The 14,730-nt window shown below is 49.6% G+C and overlaps 7 protein-coding genes across 7 annotated transcripts; 5 read left to right on the top strand and 2 right to left on the bottom strand.

Moving 5' to 3' along the window:
• Positions 1-281: 281 nt before the first annotated feature.
• Positions 282-948, top strand: PSV08DRAFT_357227 (uncharacterized protein; the record flags this gene model as incomplete). The annotated part of the gene is made up of 2 exons (XM_014220506.1): positions 282-587; positions 658-948. 2 exons carry the CDS (start codon positions 282-284, stop codon positions 946-948), a joined length of 597 nt encoding a protein of 198 aa, XP_014075981.1.
• Positions 949-1,354: 406 nt separating this feature from the next.
• On the top strand, positions 1,355-2,956 carry PSV08DRAFT_212214 (translation initiation factor 2, alpha subunit). Its single transcript, XM_014220505.2, has 4 exons — positions 1,355-1,700; positions 1,761-2,210; positions 2,261-2,377; positions 2,431-2,956. Exons 1-4 carry the CDS (start codon positions 1,583-1,585, stop codon positions 2,679-2,681), a joined length of 936 nt encoding a protein of 311 aa, XP_014075980.1. The 5' UTR covers positions 1,355-1,582; the 3' UTR covers positions 2,682-2,956.
• A 171-nt stretch (positions 2,957-3,127) lies between these two features.
• Positions 3,128-5,424, top strand: PSV08DRAFT_212211 (uncharacterized protein; the record flags this gene model as incomplete). Its single annotated transcript, XM_014220504.1, has 3 exons — positions 3,128-3,410; positions 3,469-4,691; positions 4,747-5,424. The coding sequence occupies exons 1-3, from the start codon at positions 3,332-3,334 to the stop codon at positions 5,422-5,424; spliced, it is 1,980 nt and encodes a 659-aa protein (XP_014075979.1). The 5' UTR covers positions 3,128-3,331.
• Positions 5,425-6,786: 1,362 nt separating this feature from the next.
• PSV08DRAFT_342383 (uncharacterized protein) lies at positions 6,787-7,459 on the bottom strand. The gene has a single exon (XM_014220503.1). It carries the CDS (start codon positions 7,361-7,363, stop codon positions 6,917-6,919), a length of 447 nt encoding a protein of 148 aa, XP_014075978.1. The 5' UTR covers positions 7,364-7,459; the 3' UTR covers positions 6,787-6,916.
• Positions 7,460-9,588: 2,129 nt separating this feature from the next.
• Positions 9,589-10,687, top strand: PSV08DRAFT_21726 (uncharacterized protein). The gene is made up of 2 exons (XM_014220502.2): positions 9,589-10,405; positions 10,454-10,687. The coding sequence occupies exons 1-2, from the start codon at positions 9,680-9,682 to the stop codon at positions 10,523-10,525; spliced, it is 798 nt and encodes a 265-aa protein (XP_014075977.1). The 5' UTR covers positions 9,589-9,679; the 3' UTR covers positions 10,526-10,687.
• Positions 10,454-12,856, bottom strand: PSV08DRAFT_21724 (uncharacterized protein). The gene is made up of 4 exons (XM_014220501.2): positions 12,477-12,856; positions 11,781-12,420; positions 11,135-11,721; positions 10,454-11,048 (listed from the first exon to the last, which is right to left on the bottom strand). Exons 1-4 carry the CDS (start codon positions 12,532-12,534, stop codon positions 10,852-10,854), a joined length of 1,482 nt encoding a protein of 493 aa, XP_014075976.1. The 5' UTR covers positions 12,535-12,856; the 3' UTR covers positions 10,454-10,851.
• Positions 12,857-13,955: 1,099 nt separating this feature from the next.
• On the top strand, positions 13,956-14,647 carry PSV08DRAFT_366708 (acyl-CoA N-acyltransferase). Its single transcript, XM_014220500.2, has one exon. It carries the CDS (start codon positions 13,982-13,984, stop codon positions 14,597-14,599), a length of 618 nt encoding a protein of 205 aa, XP_014075975.1. The 5' UTR covers positions 13,956-13,981; the 3' UTR covers positions 14,600-14,647.
• Positions 14,648-14,730: the final 83 nt, after the last annotated feature.

Here is a 14,730-nt window from a genome sequence, read left to right as displayed (position 1 = left end):
TCAATTTGCAACATCTCGACTGACTAGGAAATCCTCTGCCACTTTTCTAATCTCCGAGCTTATCGCGCAACAGGTTCCAGCAGTCTTTGCTTTCACTTTCACTGCACTACCGCACGGTCCACCACACACAGCAAACGCTCCCCCTCGACGATAAATACCCCGCAGCGGCGGACCACATCCTCTTCTTCTCTCTACCTCCACCAGAGTTACTCTCGTTAATATCAAAAGTCTACTCTCAGTCTTCAATCACACTCGTTCAAAACCACTACCAACCAACCGCAATGGCTATGCTCAAGTCACTCCTCCTCGCCGCTACGGCACTCATCAACGTCGCTGTTGCTAGCACCGCCTTCTCCTCAGGAGCCGCTCCTGCAGTCACGTCGATCCACCTCGTCACCTCTGTCACCTTCATCTCCGGCGTGCCGGACGCGCACAGCAAGACGTGCGACACGACGACAGTGACTCAAGTTGCGCCTCCTACCACGGTAACTGTGACTGCAATCCCTAGCACAACTGCTCACTCTTCTGCTGCTACTTCTGGTCTCGACAAGACTGTCCAAGTCTCCTTCATCCCGGTTAAATCGACTGTAAGCCACCTGTTCTGTTTACACGGACCCCGCTGTCTCGCTATTGATTGATCTAATTTTGACGAAATAGACTGTTTCGACTGCTACCTTGCACGAGACCAAGACCGCCACCTCCACGACTAAGCCGCCTTACAACGTCCCTGTCAACTCGACGGTTCCAGTGGCTGCGCCTACTCTTACCTTCTCACACTCGCATCACGCCAACTCCAGTACTGTGTTCCCAACGGGAACCGGTGCATCACCCAGTGCTTCTTACTCTCCTCCTTATACCTCGCCTGAGTTCAACGCTGCTACGGGTGCTAAGAACATGGCTGGTACTGTGCTTGTTGGAAGTGTTGTCTTGGCGCTTTTGGGGGCTTAGATGGGAGGGTATATTGGAGATCTTGTATGCTGATTTCCAATCTTACTGATAATTTGGAGGTGGTGTTAATGGAAGGAATGTGCTAATCAGGTTAATCTTCTTCACTCGATGAAGGGTGGATCGAGGATATGGGGGTGACACGGTCTTCTAGTAGATACTTTCAGAAATAAAGAAAGGAATGACAACTTGTTATTCCACAATCCCATTGTTAATACAAGCCAAGTGACAACTTCCTCGCCTTCCCATTCTGTTTACCACTTCTTTTGGGTGTTGCACTCGCTCAAGTCCCTCACATAGGCAAGCGACGTCGACTATACACTGTCTTTCCCAAGCCAGACTAGCGCATTTTGCCCCACGCGCGAGCGGCGGGGCCAAGGTCTCACACAGTGGGTTGGGCAAATCTTTGAGTCACTTTACCCAACATCGACGACGGTCCACTCTGCACACGACTTTGCCATCTTTGCTTTCCGGTTGAAAGTAAAAACTACTCCTGGACCTCACCTACCATCTTAGGCTTGAAAGGGAAAAATCGATACCACACACGAAGCGAGAGATCGAGCGAAACAACCCACGGTCCCTCACCAAACCCAACCCATCCATACATTAGAAGACGATCAAACGAAACATATTCAACATGTCGCTCACGAATTGCCGGTTTTACGAGGAGAAGTACCCTGAGGTGGAGAGCTTCGTCATGGTCAATGTCAAGCAGATCGCCGAGATGGGTGCATACGTAAAGCTACTGGAATATGGTAGGTCTTCAAGAACCACAAACAGTGCAAGTAAACGAAGCCCCAACTAACACAATGTAGACAACATTGATGGCATGATTCTTCTTTCTGAACTGTCGCGACGACGTATCCGATCGATCCAAAAGCTGATTCGCGTGGGCCGCAACGAAGTCGTCGTCGTACTACGTGTGGACAAGGACAAGGGCTACATTGACTTGTCAAAGCGCCGTGTCTCTCCCGAGGACATCGTTAAGTGCGAGGAGCGGTACAACAAGTCCAAGATGGTGCACAGCATCATGCGCCACGTTGCGGAGAAGACGCAGACGCCGATTGAGGAGATTTACCAGACTATTGGATGGCCACTGAACAAGAAGTACGGACACTCGATTGATGCATTCAAGCTGAGCATTACCAACCCCGAGGTCTGGAATGATGTTACGTTCCCCAATGAGGTTGTCAAGGAGGAGCTCCAGAGTTATATTGGCAAGAGGTTGACGCCACAACCCACCAAGGTCCGCTCGGATATCGAGGGTATGTGGATAGTGGCTATGGGCGTGGATCTGTTGCTGATTTTCTTGCAGTTACGTGCTTCGGATACGAGGGTATTGATGCTGTCAAGGAGGCTCTGCGATGTGCAGAGGCCAAGAACACACCCGAGAACCAGGTCAAGGTCAAGCTAGTGTCGCCACCTCTTTACGGTATGTTTGAAGATATTTCGCAGATAGTAGAGCAGTTACTAACATGTCGGCAGTCCTCACCTCGCAATGTCTAGACAAGAACGCAGGTATCGCGTGCCTCGAACAGGCTATCCTGGACATCAAGGAGAACATTTCAAAAGCAGGCGGCGATTGCCAGGTCAAGATGGCGCCCAAGGCGGTTACAGAGAACGACGATGCAGAGCTGGCAGCGCTCATGGAGAAGCGCGAGCGTGAGAACCAGGAGGTTAGCGGTGACGAGGATGAGAGCACGAGTGACGAGGGCGGTGTTGCCGAGGCTGATTAAGCGGGCTTGGGGAGCAGGAGAATGATTTGGTACGAGCAATGATGATCACAATGGGAAAGCAAGGGTCAAAAAGTGACTACCGGCGTTGGAGGCGTCGATGATACAAAGGGATTCCAGCGTTTTGCGAGAGCATCCACAATGTATGTATAGCATCCGTCCTGTCTGGTACCTGTTTTCCAGCTATTTCTTTGGAGAAGAGGGGATTGAGTGTATTGAGAAGAAGAACGAAAGAAAGGAATCAATTCAAGAAGACCTCTAATCAAAAGCAAATCCAAGATCCAAGATCCAAGGATGACAAGGCGCGGCGTTGAGGTGCGGAGAGGGGCGGAGAAGAGGGCAGAAGCGGAGCGTGGGCCGCGCGTGGGCGTGGAGCGGGCGGGAGACGGGCGCCATGACGCTGCGCATGTGGGTTTGCGAGCGTTGTCAATCCAGCTTTTGGCGCCTTCACAGCCAAACGCTAGCCGGCGCAATCCTTGTTGGACCAAGCATTTCTGCTATCTTGTCGGCTGCTTTGCTGTCGCTCTTTGTTACCGCCTATTCTTTTTTTTGTTCCGCACTTCTTGGGGCAATTAGACGGCTCTCTCTCTCTCCACCTCGGGCCAAGGATAAGCATCGCGAGCTTGATATCCCAGTTAATACCTGCCGCAACAATGGTCAGGTGGGGCGACCTGTTCAGCTCCAACGAGGGCCACGATAGGAGACACAGGGTGAATGATGAGACAAGCGCGTGTACGAGAGCTTTTGGACTGCGGCCCCGGGTGGAGAATACACAGCTAACATGTGCCAGTGTTGCCGACCGCCCACCGCGAACGCCATATGCCGCCCCCGCCCATTGATCCCAAAGATGTCACGATAGTGGCCCTACGATTGAAACATCAGATTGAGCAGGTTATTCCCTGCGAGCTCGAGGAGGACCAGGTCACGCGCGCCCATAGCCATATCATAACCGATGCCGTGCTGAAGACGGCGCGCGAGGCGGGAGCTCCCGAGCACAGTGCCTGTGTCGTATATTGCTTGCTACATGTCAAGAAGTGGTTCAGCATACAAGCACAAGCCGAGCTATGGGACGCCGACCTGCACCACGTCCGCGCGGTTGCGGCCGAGGTCATGGCAAAACGCCTGATTGAGGCCGAAGAGGATATCAACTACCTCTTTGAAGAGGTCCTGCTCAAGCGCTACTCGACACTAGTCGACGGTGAGCCTTCTGTGCCTGCCAATGCTGTGGAAAAGGCGGTCGATTTGCACGCCCTAACGGTTATTGGATCGTCGGGATACCAGAAGTGCATCAACTACCTGTGGCGCGGATGGATCGTCCAGGACGACGAAGACCCAAGCCGTTTTGTTACGTACGACAACAAGACGAATACTAGTTACTGGGCCCATCTGGACCCGGACCGCATGCGAGTGCCCAAGTACCAGAACTGGGTCCAGATTGCCATGTCCGTCATCTACCTGGGCCTCTTCACTGGTGCCATCAACACTATCAATCCTTCGGGCGACTTTGATATCGTCGAGTGCTTGCTGTATCTCTTCACCCTCGGCTTCATATGCGATGAGGCAAACAAGTTCTGGAAAGTCGGCCGGTACTATATTTCCTTCTGGAACATGTTCAACTGCACAATGTACAGCCTGCTTACAATCTCGTTTGTCATTCGCATCGTTGCGTTTGGGCACCCCAGGAGCACCGATGAGGATGGTAGACGCGACTACCTAAACAAGCTGAGTTACGACTTTTTGGCTTTTACTGCCCCCATGTTTTGGATGCGTCTCTTGCTCTACCTCGACTCGCTTCGTTTCTTTGGCGCCATGTTAGTTGTACTCAAGGTTATGATGCGCGAGTCGCTCATATTCTTCCTCCTCTTGTTTGTTGTTATTGTTGGTTTCTTCCAAGCTTTTATCAGTCTTGACGTTCTGGATGACAATCTGATGAACGACACAATTTTTATCATGCAAGCCATGCTCAACGCCATCATGCAATCCCCCGAATTCGAAGGCTTTGATAACTTCTCGGTAAGTATTCTACTCAGCCTTTCCATCCTACGAAAAGCTAATCCATCTGCCACAGCCTCCATTCGGTATAATCCTCTACTACATTTTTACCTTTGTCGTTATGGTCATCCTCCTCAACGTCCTCATTGCCCTATACAACTCGGCCTACGAAGACATCACCTCGGCCGCCATCGACGAATACATGGCTCTCTTCTCCCAGAAAACCATGCAATTCGTGCGTGCCCCCGACGAAAACGTCTTCATCGCCCCTTTCAACCTCATCGAAATGGTCTTTCTCATCCTCCCCTTTGAATGGTGGATGGACCAGAAACGCTACGACCGTCTCAACGATATGGTCATGGCTGTCATTTACTCCCCGCTCCTCCTCATCACCGCCATGCTCGAGCAGCAGGAAGCTTGGCTTGTCAAGGAGAACCGGCGTCGTGGTGAAGACGATGAAGACGTGACGATGGAATGGGAGCAGGTGCTCCATGGCTGCGACTTTGAGGCTGATGGTTGGGATAAGAAGGTGCAGGCTTGCAAGCCCAATGTCGAATTCGACACTGCGGTTCTTGAGGTCCGTGCGTTGAGGAAGGAAGTCGCGGAGCTGAAGGATATGCTCAAGACGTTGGTTGAGGGTGGTGTGGGCAAGTGGGGTGGTGATACGCTCGGTGAGAGTGGCCTGGCGAAGCTGGATGTGAGCAAATTGGCCCTGCAGGGAGAGAGTTCGGAGAGTGGTGCTAGGGATGAGTAAGTGTTCTCTTTTTTCTTTTCCTCTTTCTGCTTTCTGGCTTTCTTTTTTTTCCTCTTGAAAGTCTCCCCCTCCTCTGTTCTGTCGATCTCTCTCTTTTCTTTTGTGTATGCTACTCACGAGTGTGTGTGTTTGTTGACTTTTTTGTGCTTTTCTGCATCATCTAGGCGCTATAGGAGTGAGTTTGGTGAGAGCAATGCGAGTGATTGGCATTCGGATTGATCGAGGGGACTCTCTCTTTTACCCAGCTACGTTCGTCACTTACTTAGCGAGGGTCCTTTCTCTCCGGTGGCCTTTCTTTTCTCGCTTTCTTTCCAAACACCGATATCTGGGTGCGTGTGGTGGTCTAGGAGTAATGATATGAGATTGCGTATAGCCAGCTAGTTATAGTTTTTATGTTTGATACGGGAAATGCAACGATTCTCCTTGTTTCTACTTGCTGGATTCGCATATTGCCCGTTCCAATGTCTCGCACATAACACTGTGGAATACCAAAAGGAAACGCAACAGTGACGGATAGGTCATTTCAAATATTAGTATGCTTCAGTCGACGAGACCAATAACTATATAGTCATTCCCTCTCCCTTCCCCGTAAGCCCTCTTTCTCTCGTGTGAAACCTTTACCCAACATCCCAGTGTCCTAATACCCCCGCCCCAAGAACCCCCCCTCAAATATATTACCGGAGGAGAAGTCCTGGAGGCAGAAGGGAGGTTTGGGAATACCGGGGGATATCTGGTTGAGTTTGGTGTAAGGTTTACTGATGGAGGGGTAGTTGACAAGGGTAGGGTGTGGCGGGGGACGAGTATTTTGAAAATTCGGGGTTTACCGGGGCAGGGGTTTGGATAATGGAAGTGGTGTTAGCAAGGGATTTGGGGGGGGGATGAGGGGCGGTAGCAGATGGACGAATGTTCATGCGCGTACTTATATGTATTAGGGCTAGTTTGGGGCTTTTGGTGCTATTTCATAATTGCTTTTTTTGTATATTGGGCTGCTTGAGAAGCGCAGTTTTTATGATTAAGCTGTCGATAGAAAAGTGTGCGGTAATGACTTGAGACGTGTCATTCGAGGGTTGGGATTTTATCATTGGGAGTAAGACGCTTCTTGTAGTGGTTTTGACCTGAGTTCGAATGCTTTTGCTCTGGCTACGGCCCGTAAAGCCTGGGATAAAATGATTGGGGTTTCGCGTTCTGGTATATCAGCAAGTAGTGTCCGTAAGTAAAAGCAAGACGTTCTTTTATGGCAAACTATGCGTCCGTTACCACGCCGATCCAGTTGGGTTTTTGAGATTCTGATTTGCACCTAAAGATCTCGACTAGTGTAGCAATCATTAGCTTGTGACTATCATCACTTGAATGGGTGGGTCCATGATCAACGTCTCCCTGCTTAGCTCCGCAATCAATGTAACTATGCATTTGGAAAGGTTAGGGAAAGGCGAGAAGAAGTAGTTCACTCCTGAACTATCAGTCCCATCTAAGATAAAAAGTAGCGCACTCCTCAAAGTTTAGCCTTAACCCCGTAGCTCTTCTCCACAGCCTCCACTCCCTTACTCGCAACATCCTCGTCTTGACTCGGCGTCCCAGTACTACATCCTATAGCTCCAACAACGATTCCGTCTTTCTTGATCGGAACTCCACCTGCAATCGTCATAAATCGGCCTCCGTTGCTGTGATTGATGCCGAAAGCGGGACCGCCAGGCCAAACGACGTCTTTGTAGATGGAAGTTGGAGCGCGATGGCCAGCCGCAGTAAAAGCTTTGTCGATGGCAGTGTTGATTGAAGTGAATTTAGCGCCTTCCATGCGTGCGAATGCGAGAAGATGGCAGGCGTTATCCACAATGGCAATGTTCATCGGGACTTCGATTTCCTTGGCTCGTGCCTCTGCAGCTTCGAGCGCGACGCGCGCGCCGGCGAGGGTCAGTGTTGAAACCTCCTTGGTGCTCATGTTGGCGGCTGTAAAACAATGGTTCACTTGTGTGTTGATAAAGGTGAGCTGCTGTCCTGTTGGGATGACGCTGCGTGTTGGGACGCGTCGAATGTTGGTCCCGGATATTCACGGGTTCTATGTCGTATATCAAGGTTCCTTTGCAGCACTCACGTGACATGGACTCTTGGATACGATGTATCACGTGAAAAGCACATGCATCATGCCGCATCAAAGCCGGGGTGCTAAATGAGCTCAATCTTCTCGTTGCTAAAGGAACAAACTTCACCAGTACATGCAGTACATAACTAAGTCCTAGGAAAGCACATGGGAGACTTGTGACGAAAATCTCGTTGGCTCGCGGCTTGTCCGGACCTGGGAGTCCGACATGTGCATTCTGGCTTGTTGCATTTATCTTGCCAAGTATCATCTTCATCAAGAGTTAGATACAATAATCCACCTATGGTTGATCGGATGTTCCGTCTACATTCAGCTCTCTCAAGTCCGTATGCTGACCAACCGACGATCGGTACTTCTAGCTTCACCTGACTTAGGATGTAGTTTTTGTCAGTATTGCTCCCATTATTACAAGAAATCAATTCCATGTTATGGTAGTAAAACCACCCTGTTGAATCACTGCAAGGTACGGCTTTAGAGAGCATAGTACGTATCAACATTTAGCATACTGCAGCTCGACCGGAAAGTTTCGGTAGCCGTAGATCACATAGACTGCATGCTGTACGACATTCTCAAAATCATCTAGCATGGTAAGTCATCAAATCTTGGCGTATCCACATATTCACTAGCAGTCTGTCAGGGTTAGAGGAAGATTTGGCCTTCAATATCTTCATCCACGAATAACGAACGCAATGATGCGGATTTGCACCTCATGACGCTTCCTACATTGGAGGATATCTCGAACTCACCGCTTGTTGTGAACCTGTCAAGGATAGAACTGAGGCTAAGTATACCCCTGCCCAAGTTAACGTTTAGCTTTCCTTGTTGAGATCCTTGAAGCGTTACGGTCTCGTATTGGCTTCTCAAGCCACACATTGTACCACCGACGCCGGAAAATATATGTACTGAGGCGCCCAGCTTGATGAGCTGGATCTAATGGCTTCATTGGCACTTGGCGGTGCCGCAAAACAACGCCCCATCTTGACAGCAAGCGTCCTACGTGTGTAATATAATCCGTCAGAGCAGGGGTGGTGGGCCCCGATCTGCCGCCTCAATCAAGTACGCATATACACAATATCCCTCTTGACGTGATGCGAGTGTTATCCGGGCACTTTCTGTGCTGTTAATTTCAGACCCTGGGCACATTTGCCAGATCTGATGAGCATGTATAGTACACGATACGAGAGCGAAGTTTCTGCATTTCATGCGCAAGGTCGTGCAGTACGTACCGAGCCGACCGATATGCAGGGCACTGTTTCTCCTTGGCCTGTCCGAAAGGCGATTTAATCATTCGCAGACGGTGAATCAAGGGAGATATCATTACTCACCTGCCATACATGTCTGGTGTATACTCGTAAGCAGTACGACAAGGCGGCCAGTGTGTCGGGAGAGGATGTGCAGCATCATCAAAGCGATCTCAGATGCAGGGGCCAGCCATATGCCGAAAAGATGCCGACGCTAGTCCCGAAAAGGCGTATACAGTTGTGGTTCACCGTTCAAGACGCGCCTTTGAGTGCTGCCATTTCATCGAGTACCTGCTTACATCTACACGCCGTCGCCTGGTATGTACCAACCAGGATTATCCGCAAAATCTCCGATGGAATTTGCTCCGCACATGGACACGGGTCAAGTCATGCAAGGCCTGTCACACGTCTTGGACATCCCCGCGTCAGGCGCACTGCGCATGGCTCCGAGTCAGGGAGAGGCGACTCGCAGTGGAGAGCGTTGATCTCCTCCTATGCATGCACGTTAGCCCATGCTCAGCAAGAATTTCTCTACTTGCCTGAGGCTTGCTGCTTGCACTGCCAATCACACTTAGCACTGCTGGCTTCCATTGGTTCGCTGACGGCAAGCATACCGCCGCTACGTATACTGCTAACATAGTCTGGTCGCAAAAATTGCGGTCGGGCCACTTCCGCCGGCCGTCAGATATCCTCCTGCATAGTGCTTTGGGCTTCAGCATACATAGCTTTATTAGTCTCGGCCGCGTCACGTTGCATGCTATCTATCTTCCCTGGCTCACCTCCCATTTATTCCCGCTGCCCGCCGCTTAGCCTACGACTGCCACCATTCGATTCCGAGGAGCGGTTCGCACGTTTGGACTGACATCGAATACACACTGCTCTCTACACCACATTCGCAACAATCAGTTGGAGCAAGATGTCGGGCGGCGTTTTTTGCGTCTGGGCAAACCTGCCAGAGGAAGTGACAGAGTGGTACGAGAACGATTTCTTGCCGACACAAGACCACATTGATGCTCTACACACGATACAATGCGAAATCGCTTCGAGCGGTATGGAAAATGAGCCAGTCGGAAAATTAGATGCGCCATGGCCCTGGCTTACAGTCTACGAAGTTAAGGATGTCGCCCAGACCAACAAAGAAGTCGACGTCGGAACTAAGAACATACCGGAAGTGGTAAAGAATGGCCCACTCAAGCATGTGCACTTTGACGCAAGGTCATACCACGAACTCAAAAGGTGGCAGGATAATGATTGGGAAGGCAGCGGGAGTGCGGGTAAGAAAACCAATCTGAACGAAGCACATCCCAGGCTAATGCCGCCAGACATCGAACATGTCGCGAGCATAGCAGCCATGGAATGGACGATGGATGACGACAAAGAAGAGGAAGTTTTGAAGTATTACTGTGAGAACGTTGGACCTGTCATTTACAGCTCACCTGACGTGCTGCGTTTCCGTCTCTTCAAGCTCGACCGAGCATCCGTTGTGGATAAGAACCAGAAGACCACTGTCTTGGACAATAAGAATCTTCACAAATACTTTACTCTCGTCGAGCTTGCATCAGAAGAATGGCCTTGGGACGTTGTTGTCGAGCTTGCCGAGAAAAAAGGTTGGAAAGACTACTTTGAAACACAGACAGTAGCGGTACGTTGCGTAACCCTAAACAAGACGTCATCTACTAATCATATACAGAAATGGCAGCTTAGTCATTACACGGTGAGGTCTTCACACTGGAAGGGCAAGGAAGAATCCTCCGCTTCTTGAGAGGCGTTAAGGCGAGCAGATCTCAGGCCATCAGATCATTCTTACATCTCATCTCCATCCCGGTTGATGACTATACACTACTCGGGGTCTACCAAGATAACCAAAATCGCGACCGGCTCTTGTCTACCACGTGGAGACATGAAGGTTAGGAAGTTTGGTACCCTTTAATCATTTCGGTCTCGACTGGCCATGCGCCACACCCTTCTCCGAAACTTTTATCGAACCAACAGTAATAGTGGCCTAGACCATATTTCATGCGAAGAAGGAAGAAGCTATAGGTCGATATGTAACGCTTCATTGTGACATGTTCGAAATTAGACAAGAACCTAATCTATCCGTATGCGCATATGAATCTGGCACCAAAGCCTTACAATAAACAATTTATCCGCATCACTCACATGCTGATACTCCAGTTCCCCCATTTTCCTCATAGTCTCCGCTGGATCCTCAGTCTTAGGCGCCCCAATCTTCCGAATCGCCTTATACACGCCCACAGACGAATACCCTATAAGCCCGCAAGCGCCTAGAACAATTTTCTCCAAGTTAGGACCATCCAAATCAAGCAGGAGTTCAGAGAGCCACAACTAAAAAGAGAGAGAGAGGACTAACCTGCAGTAGGCTTGAAAGCCAAGTTGGCAATCCCCGTCACGAGGCCTGCACTAAACCCAATGATGCCGTTCTTCTCTGCGCCATCAATGGGTTTAGAAGCAAAATCACGGATGCCATCGCCAAGGCCGTAGCCAAAGCTTTTTGCGCTCACTAACAGACCGCTTCGCAATCCCGTCACTTCCTCGTATACCCGTACTTCTTCGCCGTACGTCTTAGGCAGGTTGTGGAAGCCCCTCGTGACGCCGTGCATGATCAGCGCAGGGCTCTTCAGACTGGTTGTTACGACGCGGCCGAGACCCTTGGCCGTGCCGAGCGCAACTTTGCCGGCGGCATGGGGTATGCGTTTTGAGTCTGAGGGGGAAGAGGATGCTGTAGGCGCAGAAGTGGGTTTAGGCTCTTCTTCGGTCTGAGAAGAAGACTCTTTGGTCGAATGTGAGGCGCGGAATAAGGGACTGGCTTGCTTGCCTAATTCGATAGGGCCTTCGGCGAGACCGAGCATGATGCCACCGACAACGTCGTAGCAACCGAGTAGGGCGCCAGATATGGGGTCGGTGGGGTCACGCTTCATGTCTGTATCTTGAGGAATCCTTGTATTACCGTTAGCCTGATTCATGTTTCTAGCATGGGTTTATGGTAATCGACTGACAGTTGTAGCTCTTTGGCCTCCAAAAGTCCTTCTTTGGTTAGTACGGCTGCCGCAAGGCTCGATAGTGGTATGTTCTTCTTTTTAGCTAGCCATGCTGCGGGCCGGTCGTGCAGTATACTGCATGAGCGTACTCCAGCATGGTTTGATGTTACTACTGGGTCGGTAAGGTAGCAATAACGTGTGTGTGATGCAGATATCGGATGCACGAGTGGTGCACCTTCTCCAATAGGTGTGTGGTTGTCGGAAAGACGGCCCTGCTGTACATCACTACTCTGGTTATGCGATTCTAAGCGCTGTTGCAAAGATATTTGGGAATCCTGGTCTTCATGTATTGGCGAGTCAGCTCTCTGTGTTTGGTGCTCTTCATAAGCTGGTGAAGGAGGTAGTTGTCCTTGGTTGTCTTCGTATACCAATGATAGCGAGCGCAGTGCCGGATGATTTTCGTACTCTGGGGACCGATATTCTACATGCGACTTTGTGTTTCGAATATCCTCTGCATCTATTGTGCGTTGTTCGTTTGCCACTAGTTGGGTGTACTCTGGTAGACATATGTTGTCGAGGTCGACGCTCTCTCGTGGGGTATCTTCACCAGCCGATTCCTCAGACAAATTTTCGTGTAGTGGAGCCTCAGCCCCAGTATCTGCGTCAAGACGTTAGATAAGTCCACTAAATTCTCTGCATACTGTTCTATCATACCCGGAACGCTTGAGGTCTCTTCATGCCTGCTTTCAGAGAGGGTACTTATTTCTGTCATTTTGCAAAAGCAAAGCAACTGCTAACTACTACTAAGAGATCGCAAGACGAAGAAATTCAATCCGGAGAGACTTCTCTCCAAACTGATGAGAAAGCCTTTGTGGTATTGAATGCTCAATACCAAAACCAAATAAAGAGGCGTTGCAGTCGGAGGCTGACAGCGCTAAACCTCATGGGGATGGCTTTTAGTACTGGCGGAAGGCTTGGTACGCCGACGGGTCTGATTCGGTTCCGTCTGTGTAATGTGCAACCGGGGGGATCCTTGTGTGAAGAAAAAGGCTCACAAAACGGTGCTCACTTGTATACAATTTTGGAAGAGATACGAGCTCCGTCAACATCGATCTAAGGTCGTGTAAGGAGTTATGGTGGCTGAAGCACACAGGTCCCGTGCGAGACTGACGTGGTCATCAGGCTATGGGCGACGTGGTCATCAGGCTATGGGCGACGTGTCAAGCCAAATTGAAGCCTCATTCGCTCTGGCAAATATCATAAAGGCTCTTCTGCAAGAGATAGATTTTCTTTTTGGCTCGCTAGCCAACAACTGCGGCTTCTGCTAATTAATACCTATAATCGGGAATGTATGCCTTTGGATTCGACCGCATTACCTCTTGAGGTCCACATTTCCTCTATTTAAAATGAAACACCTTAGCATTGAACCCTACAGACGTAAACATTGAATTAGATTTGGCTGGGTCATTAGCTACTGTGCTCTGCAGTCCCCTAGAACGATATGTTCGTCGTGGATCGATATTGAGCCGCGCATTGTATTCGCTACTCGCCCTGCAACGAATTCCAAAAGAGGTGCAGTAAACGTAAATAGTACTGTTCAATTTGGAACTGCATGAGTGTCAACAACTTACAGTGTGTGATCTGCTATGGGTCTTAGAAAGATATGTGGCGCCTCGAGGTATGCAAAAACAACCGCTTCGTGCCAAAAGCGCACTTTGCTTTCCACAACTTTTCCTATAAGCAGCAAAAAGATACGATACCTGGCAAAAAGGCAAAAAAGTAATGAATGGGTCTTACCGCGACTCGAACGCGGGGCCTCTCGCAAGCTGTGCTCGGGAAATCCCTAAGCGAGAATCATACCACTAGACCATAAGACCAAACACGTGATTTCGATGGAAAGACTCAGAATTCTATGTAATATATTCTTTTTGTAAATTGATGTTCGAAGCAGTACAGGTGATGGTCGACAGGAAGTGGGGCTGTTCCAAGATGACTCGAACCCACCAACTGCATCTGGCGAATACGAACACAACAACCGCACGCCCTACGCTGTCACTACTACGACTAGAACATTCCAAATAACGGCATTGGGTAGGCAATATCTCGGCTTTATCAGATTTTTTTCAAGAGCTAGTCCCAAATGAAATGTTGTTAATGTTTGTATTCTCCTATTGAGCCATCACAACTGGATCTGCCGTACACAATACACGCAAGCAAAGATGGCTCAGCCGAACGTGAATATTCGCCTCGCCGTCTTCCCAGAGGACAAAAAAACTGTGGAACAATTGTTCCTTGCCTATGCAAAATCACTTCCCGTTAGCCTTGACTTCCAAAACTTCGAACACGAGCTGGCCGAATTGCCGGGAAAATATGCAATTGAAAAAGGAGGCGCAGTATGGTTGGCGTGTGCATCATCCTATACCTCAGAGCCAGTATCTTCAACAAAATCACTTGGAATGAATGGAACAACGCAGTCTGACACCCAATCGACAAGACATGAAAGGGCGGTCGGATGCATAGCCATACGGCCGTTTTTCACTACGCCGACTACCTCCGAATCCTCAGCTTTGCTAGCGAATTCGACTTCATCAAGTACCACAACGTGCGAATTAAAACGACTTTTCTTGACCCCAGAATCCCGAAGGCTTGGTGTTTCGAAGCTCTTGATGGATGTCGCAGTTTCTTATGCGAGAAAATGGGGCTACAAGGAGATGTTGCTTGACACGCTGAGGACGATGACACCTGCGCGGAAATTATACGAGAAGTATGGGTTCGAGGAAACTGAGAGCTACTATGAGAACCCAGAAGACGCTGTTTTCTATCGCCTATCTTTATGAGGAAGCCCACATGTAGCTGTCTATATCACTCTATGCGAAATCATAGCATGGGCGCATGTAAAAAGAAACAGTAGTGGGGCTGAAAGGGGTTGATGTGTGGCGTAAAGCAATTAAGTTCAGGGGCGTGATCG

The sequence above is a fragment of the Bipolaris maydis genome (genome assembly GCF_028858645.1).
Source record: "Bipolaris maydis strain C4 unplaced genomic scaffold PSV08scaffold_18, whole genome shotgun sequence".
In the NCBI taxonomy this organism is placed as follows: Eukaryota; Fungi; Ascomycota; class Dothideomycetes; order Pleosporales; family Pleosporaceae; genus Bipolaris; species Bipolaris maydis.
Note: the sequence above shows the minus strand (reverse complement) of the source record. Positions and strands in the feature narration are given on the sequence as shown.

Coding starts and splice junctions, on each gene's coding strand:
- PSV08DRAFT_342383 (XM_014220503.1), bottom strand. CDS start 7,363: ATGAGCACCAAGGAGGTTTCAACACTGACCCTCGCCGGCGCGCGCGTC.
- PSV08DRAFT_21724 (XM_014220501.2), bottom strand. CDS start 12,534: ATGACAGAAATAAGTACCCTCTCTGAAAGCAGGCATGAAGAGACCTCA. Junction 11,722..11,780: donor GAGGCCAAAGAGCTACAACT/GTCAGTCGATTA, acceptor CGGTAATACAAG/GATTCCTCAAGATACAGACA. Junction 11,049..11,134: donor GGCTTTCAAGCCTACTGCAG/GTTAGTCCTCTC, acceptor AAATTGTTCTAG/GCGCTTGCGGGCTTATAGGG.
- PSV08DRAFT_366708 (XM_014220500.2), top strand. CDS start 13,982: ATGGCTCAGCCGAACGTGAATATTCGCCTCGCCGTCTTCCCAGAGGAC.
- PSV08DRAFT_212214 (XM_014220505.2), top strand. CDS start 1,583: ATGTCGCTCACGAATTGCCGGTTTTACGAGGAGAAGTACCCTGAGGTG. Junction 2,211..2,260: donor GGTCCGCTCGGATATCGAGG/GTATGTGGATAG, acceptor ATTTTCTTGCAG/TTACGTGCTTCGGATACGAG. Junction 2,378..2,430: donor AGTGTCGCCACCTCTTTACG/GTATGTTTGAAG, acceptor ACATGTCGGCAG/TCCTCACCTCGCAATGTCTA.
- PSV08DRAFT_21726 (XM_014220502.2), top strand. CDS start 9,680: ATGTCGGGCGGCGTTTTTTGCGTCTGGGCAAACCTGCCAGAGGAAGTG. Junction 10,406..10,453: donor TTGAAACACAGACAGTAGCG/GTACGTTGCGTA, acceptor AATCATATACAG/AAATGGCAGCTTAGTCATTA.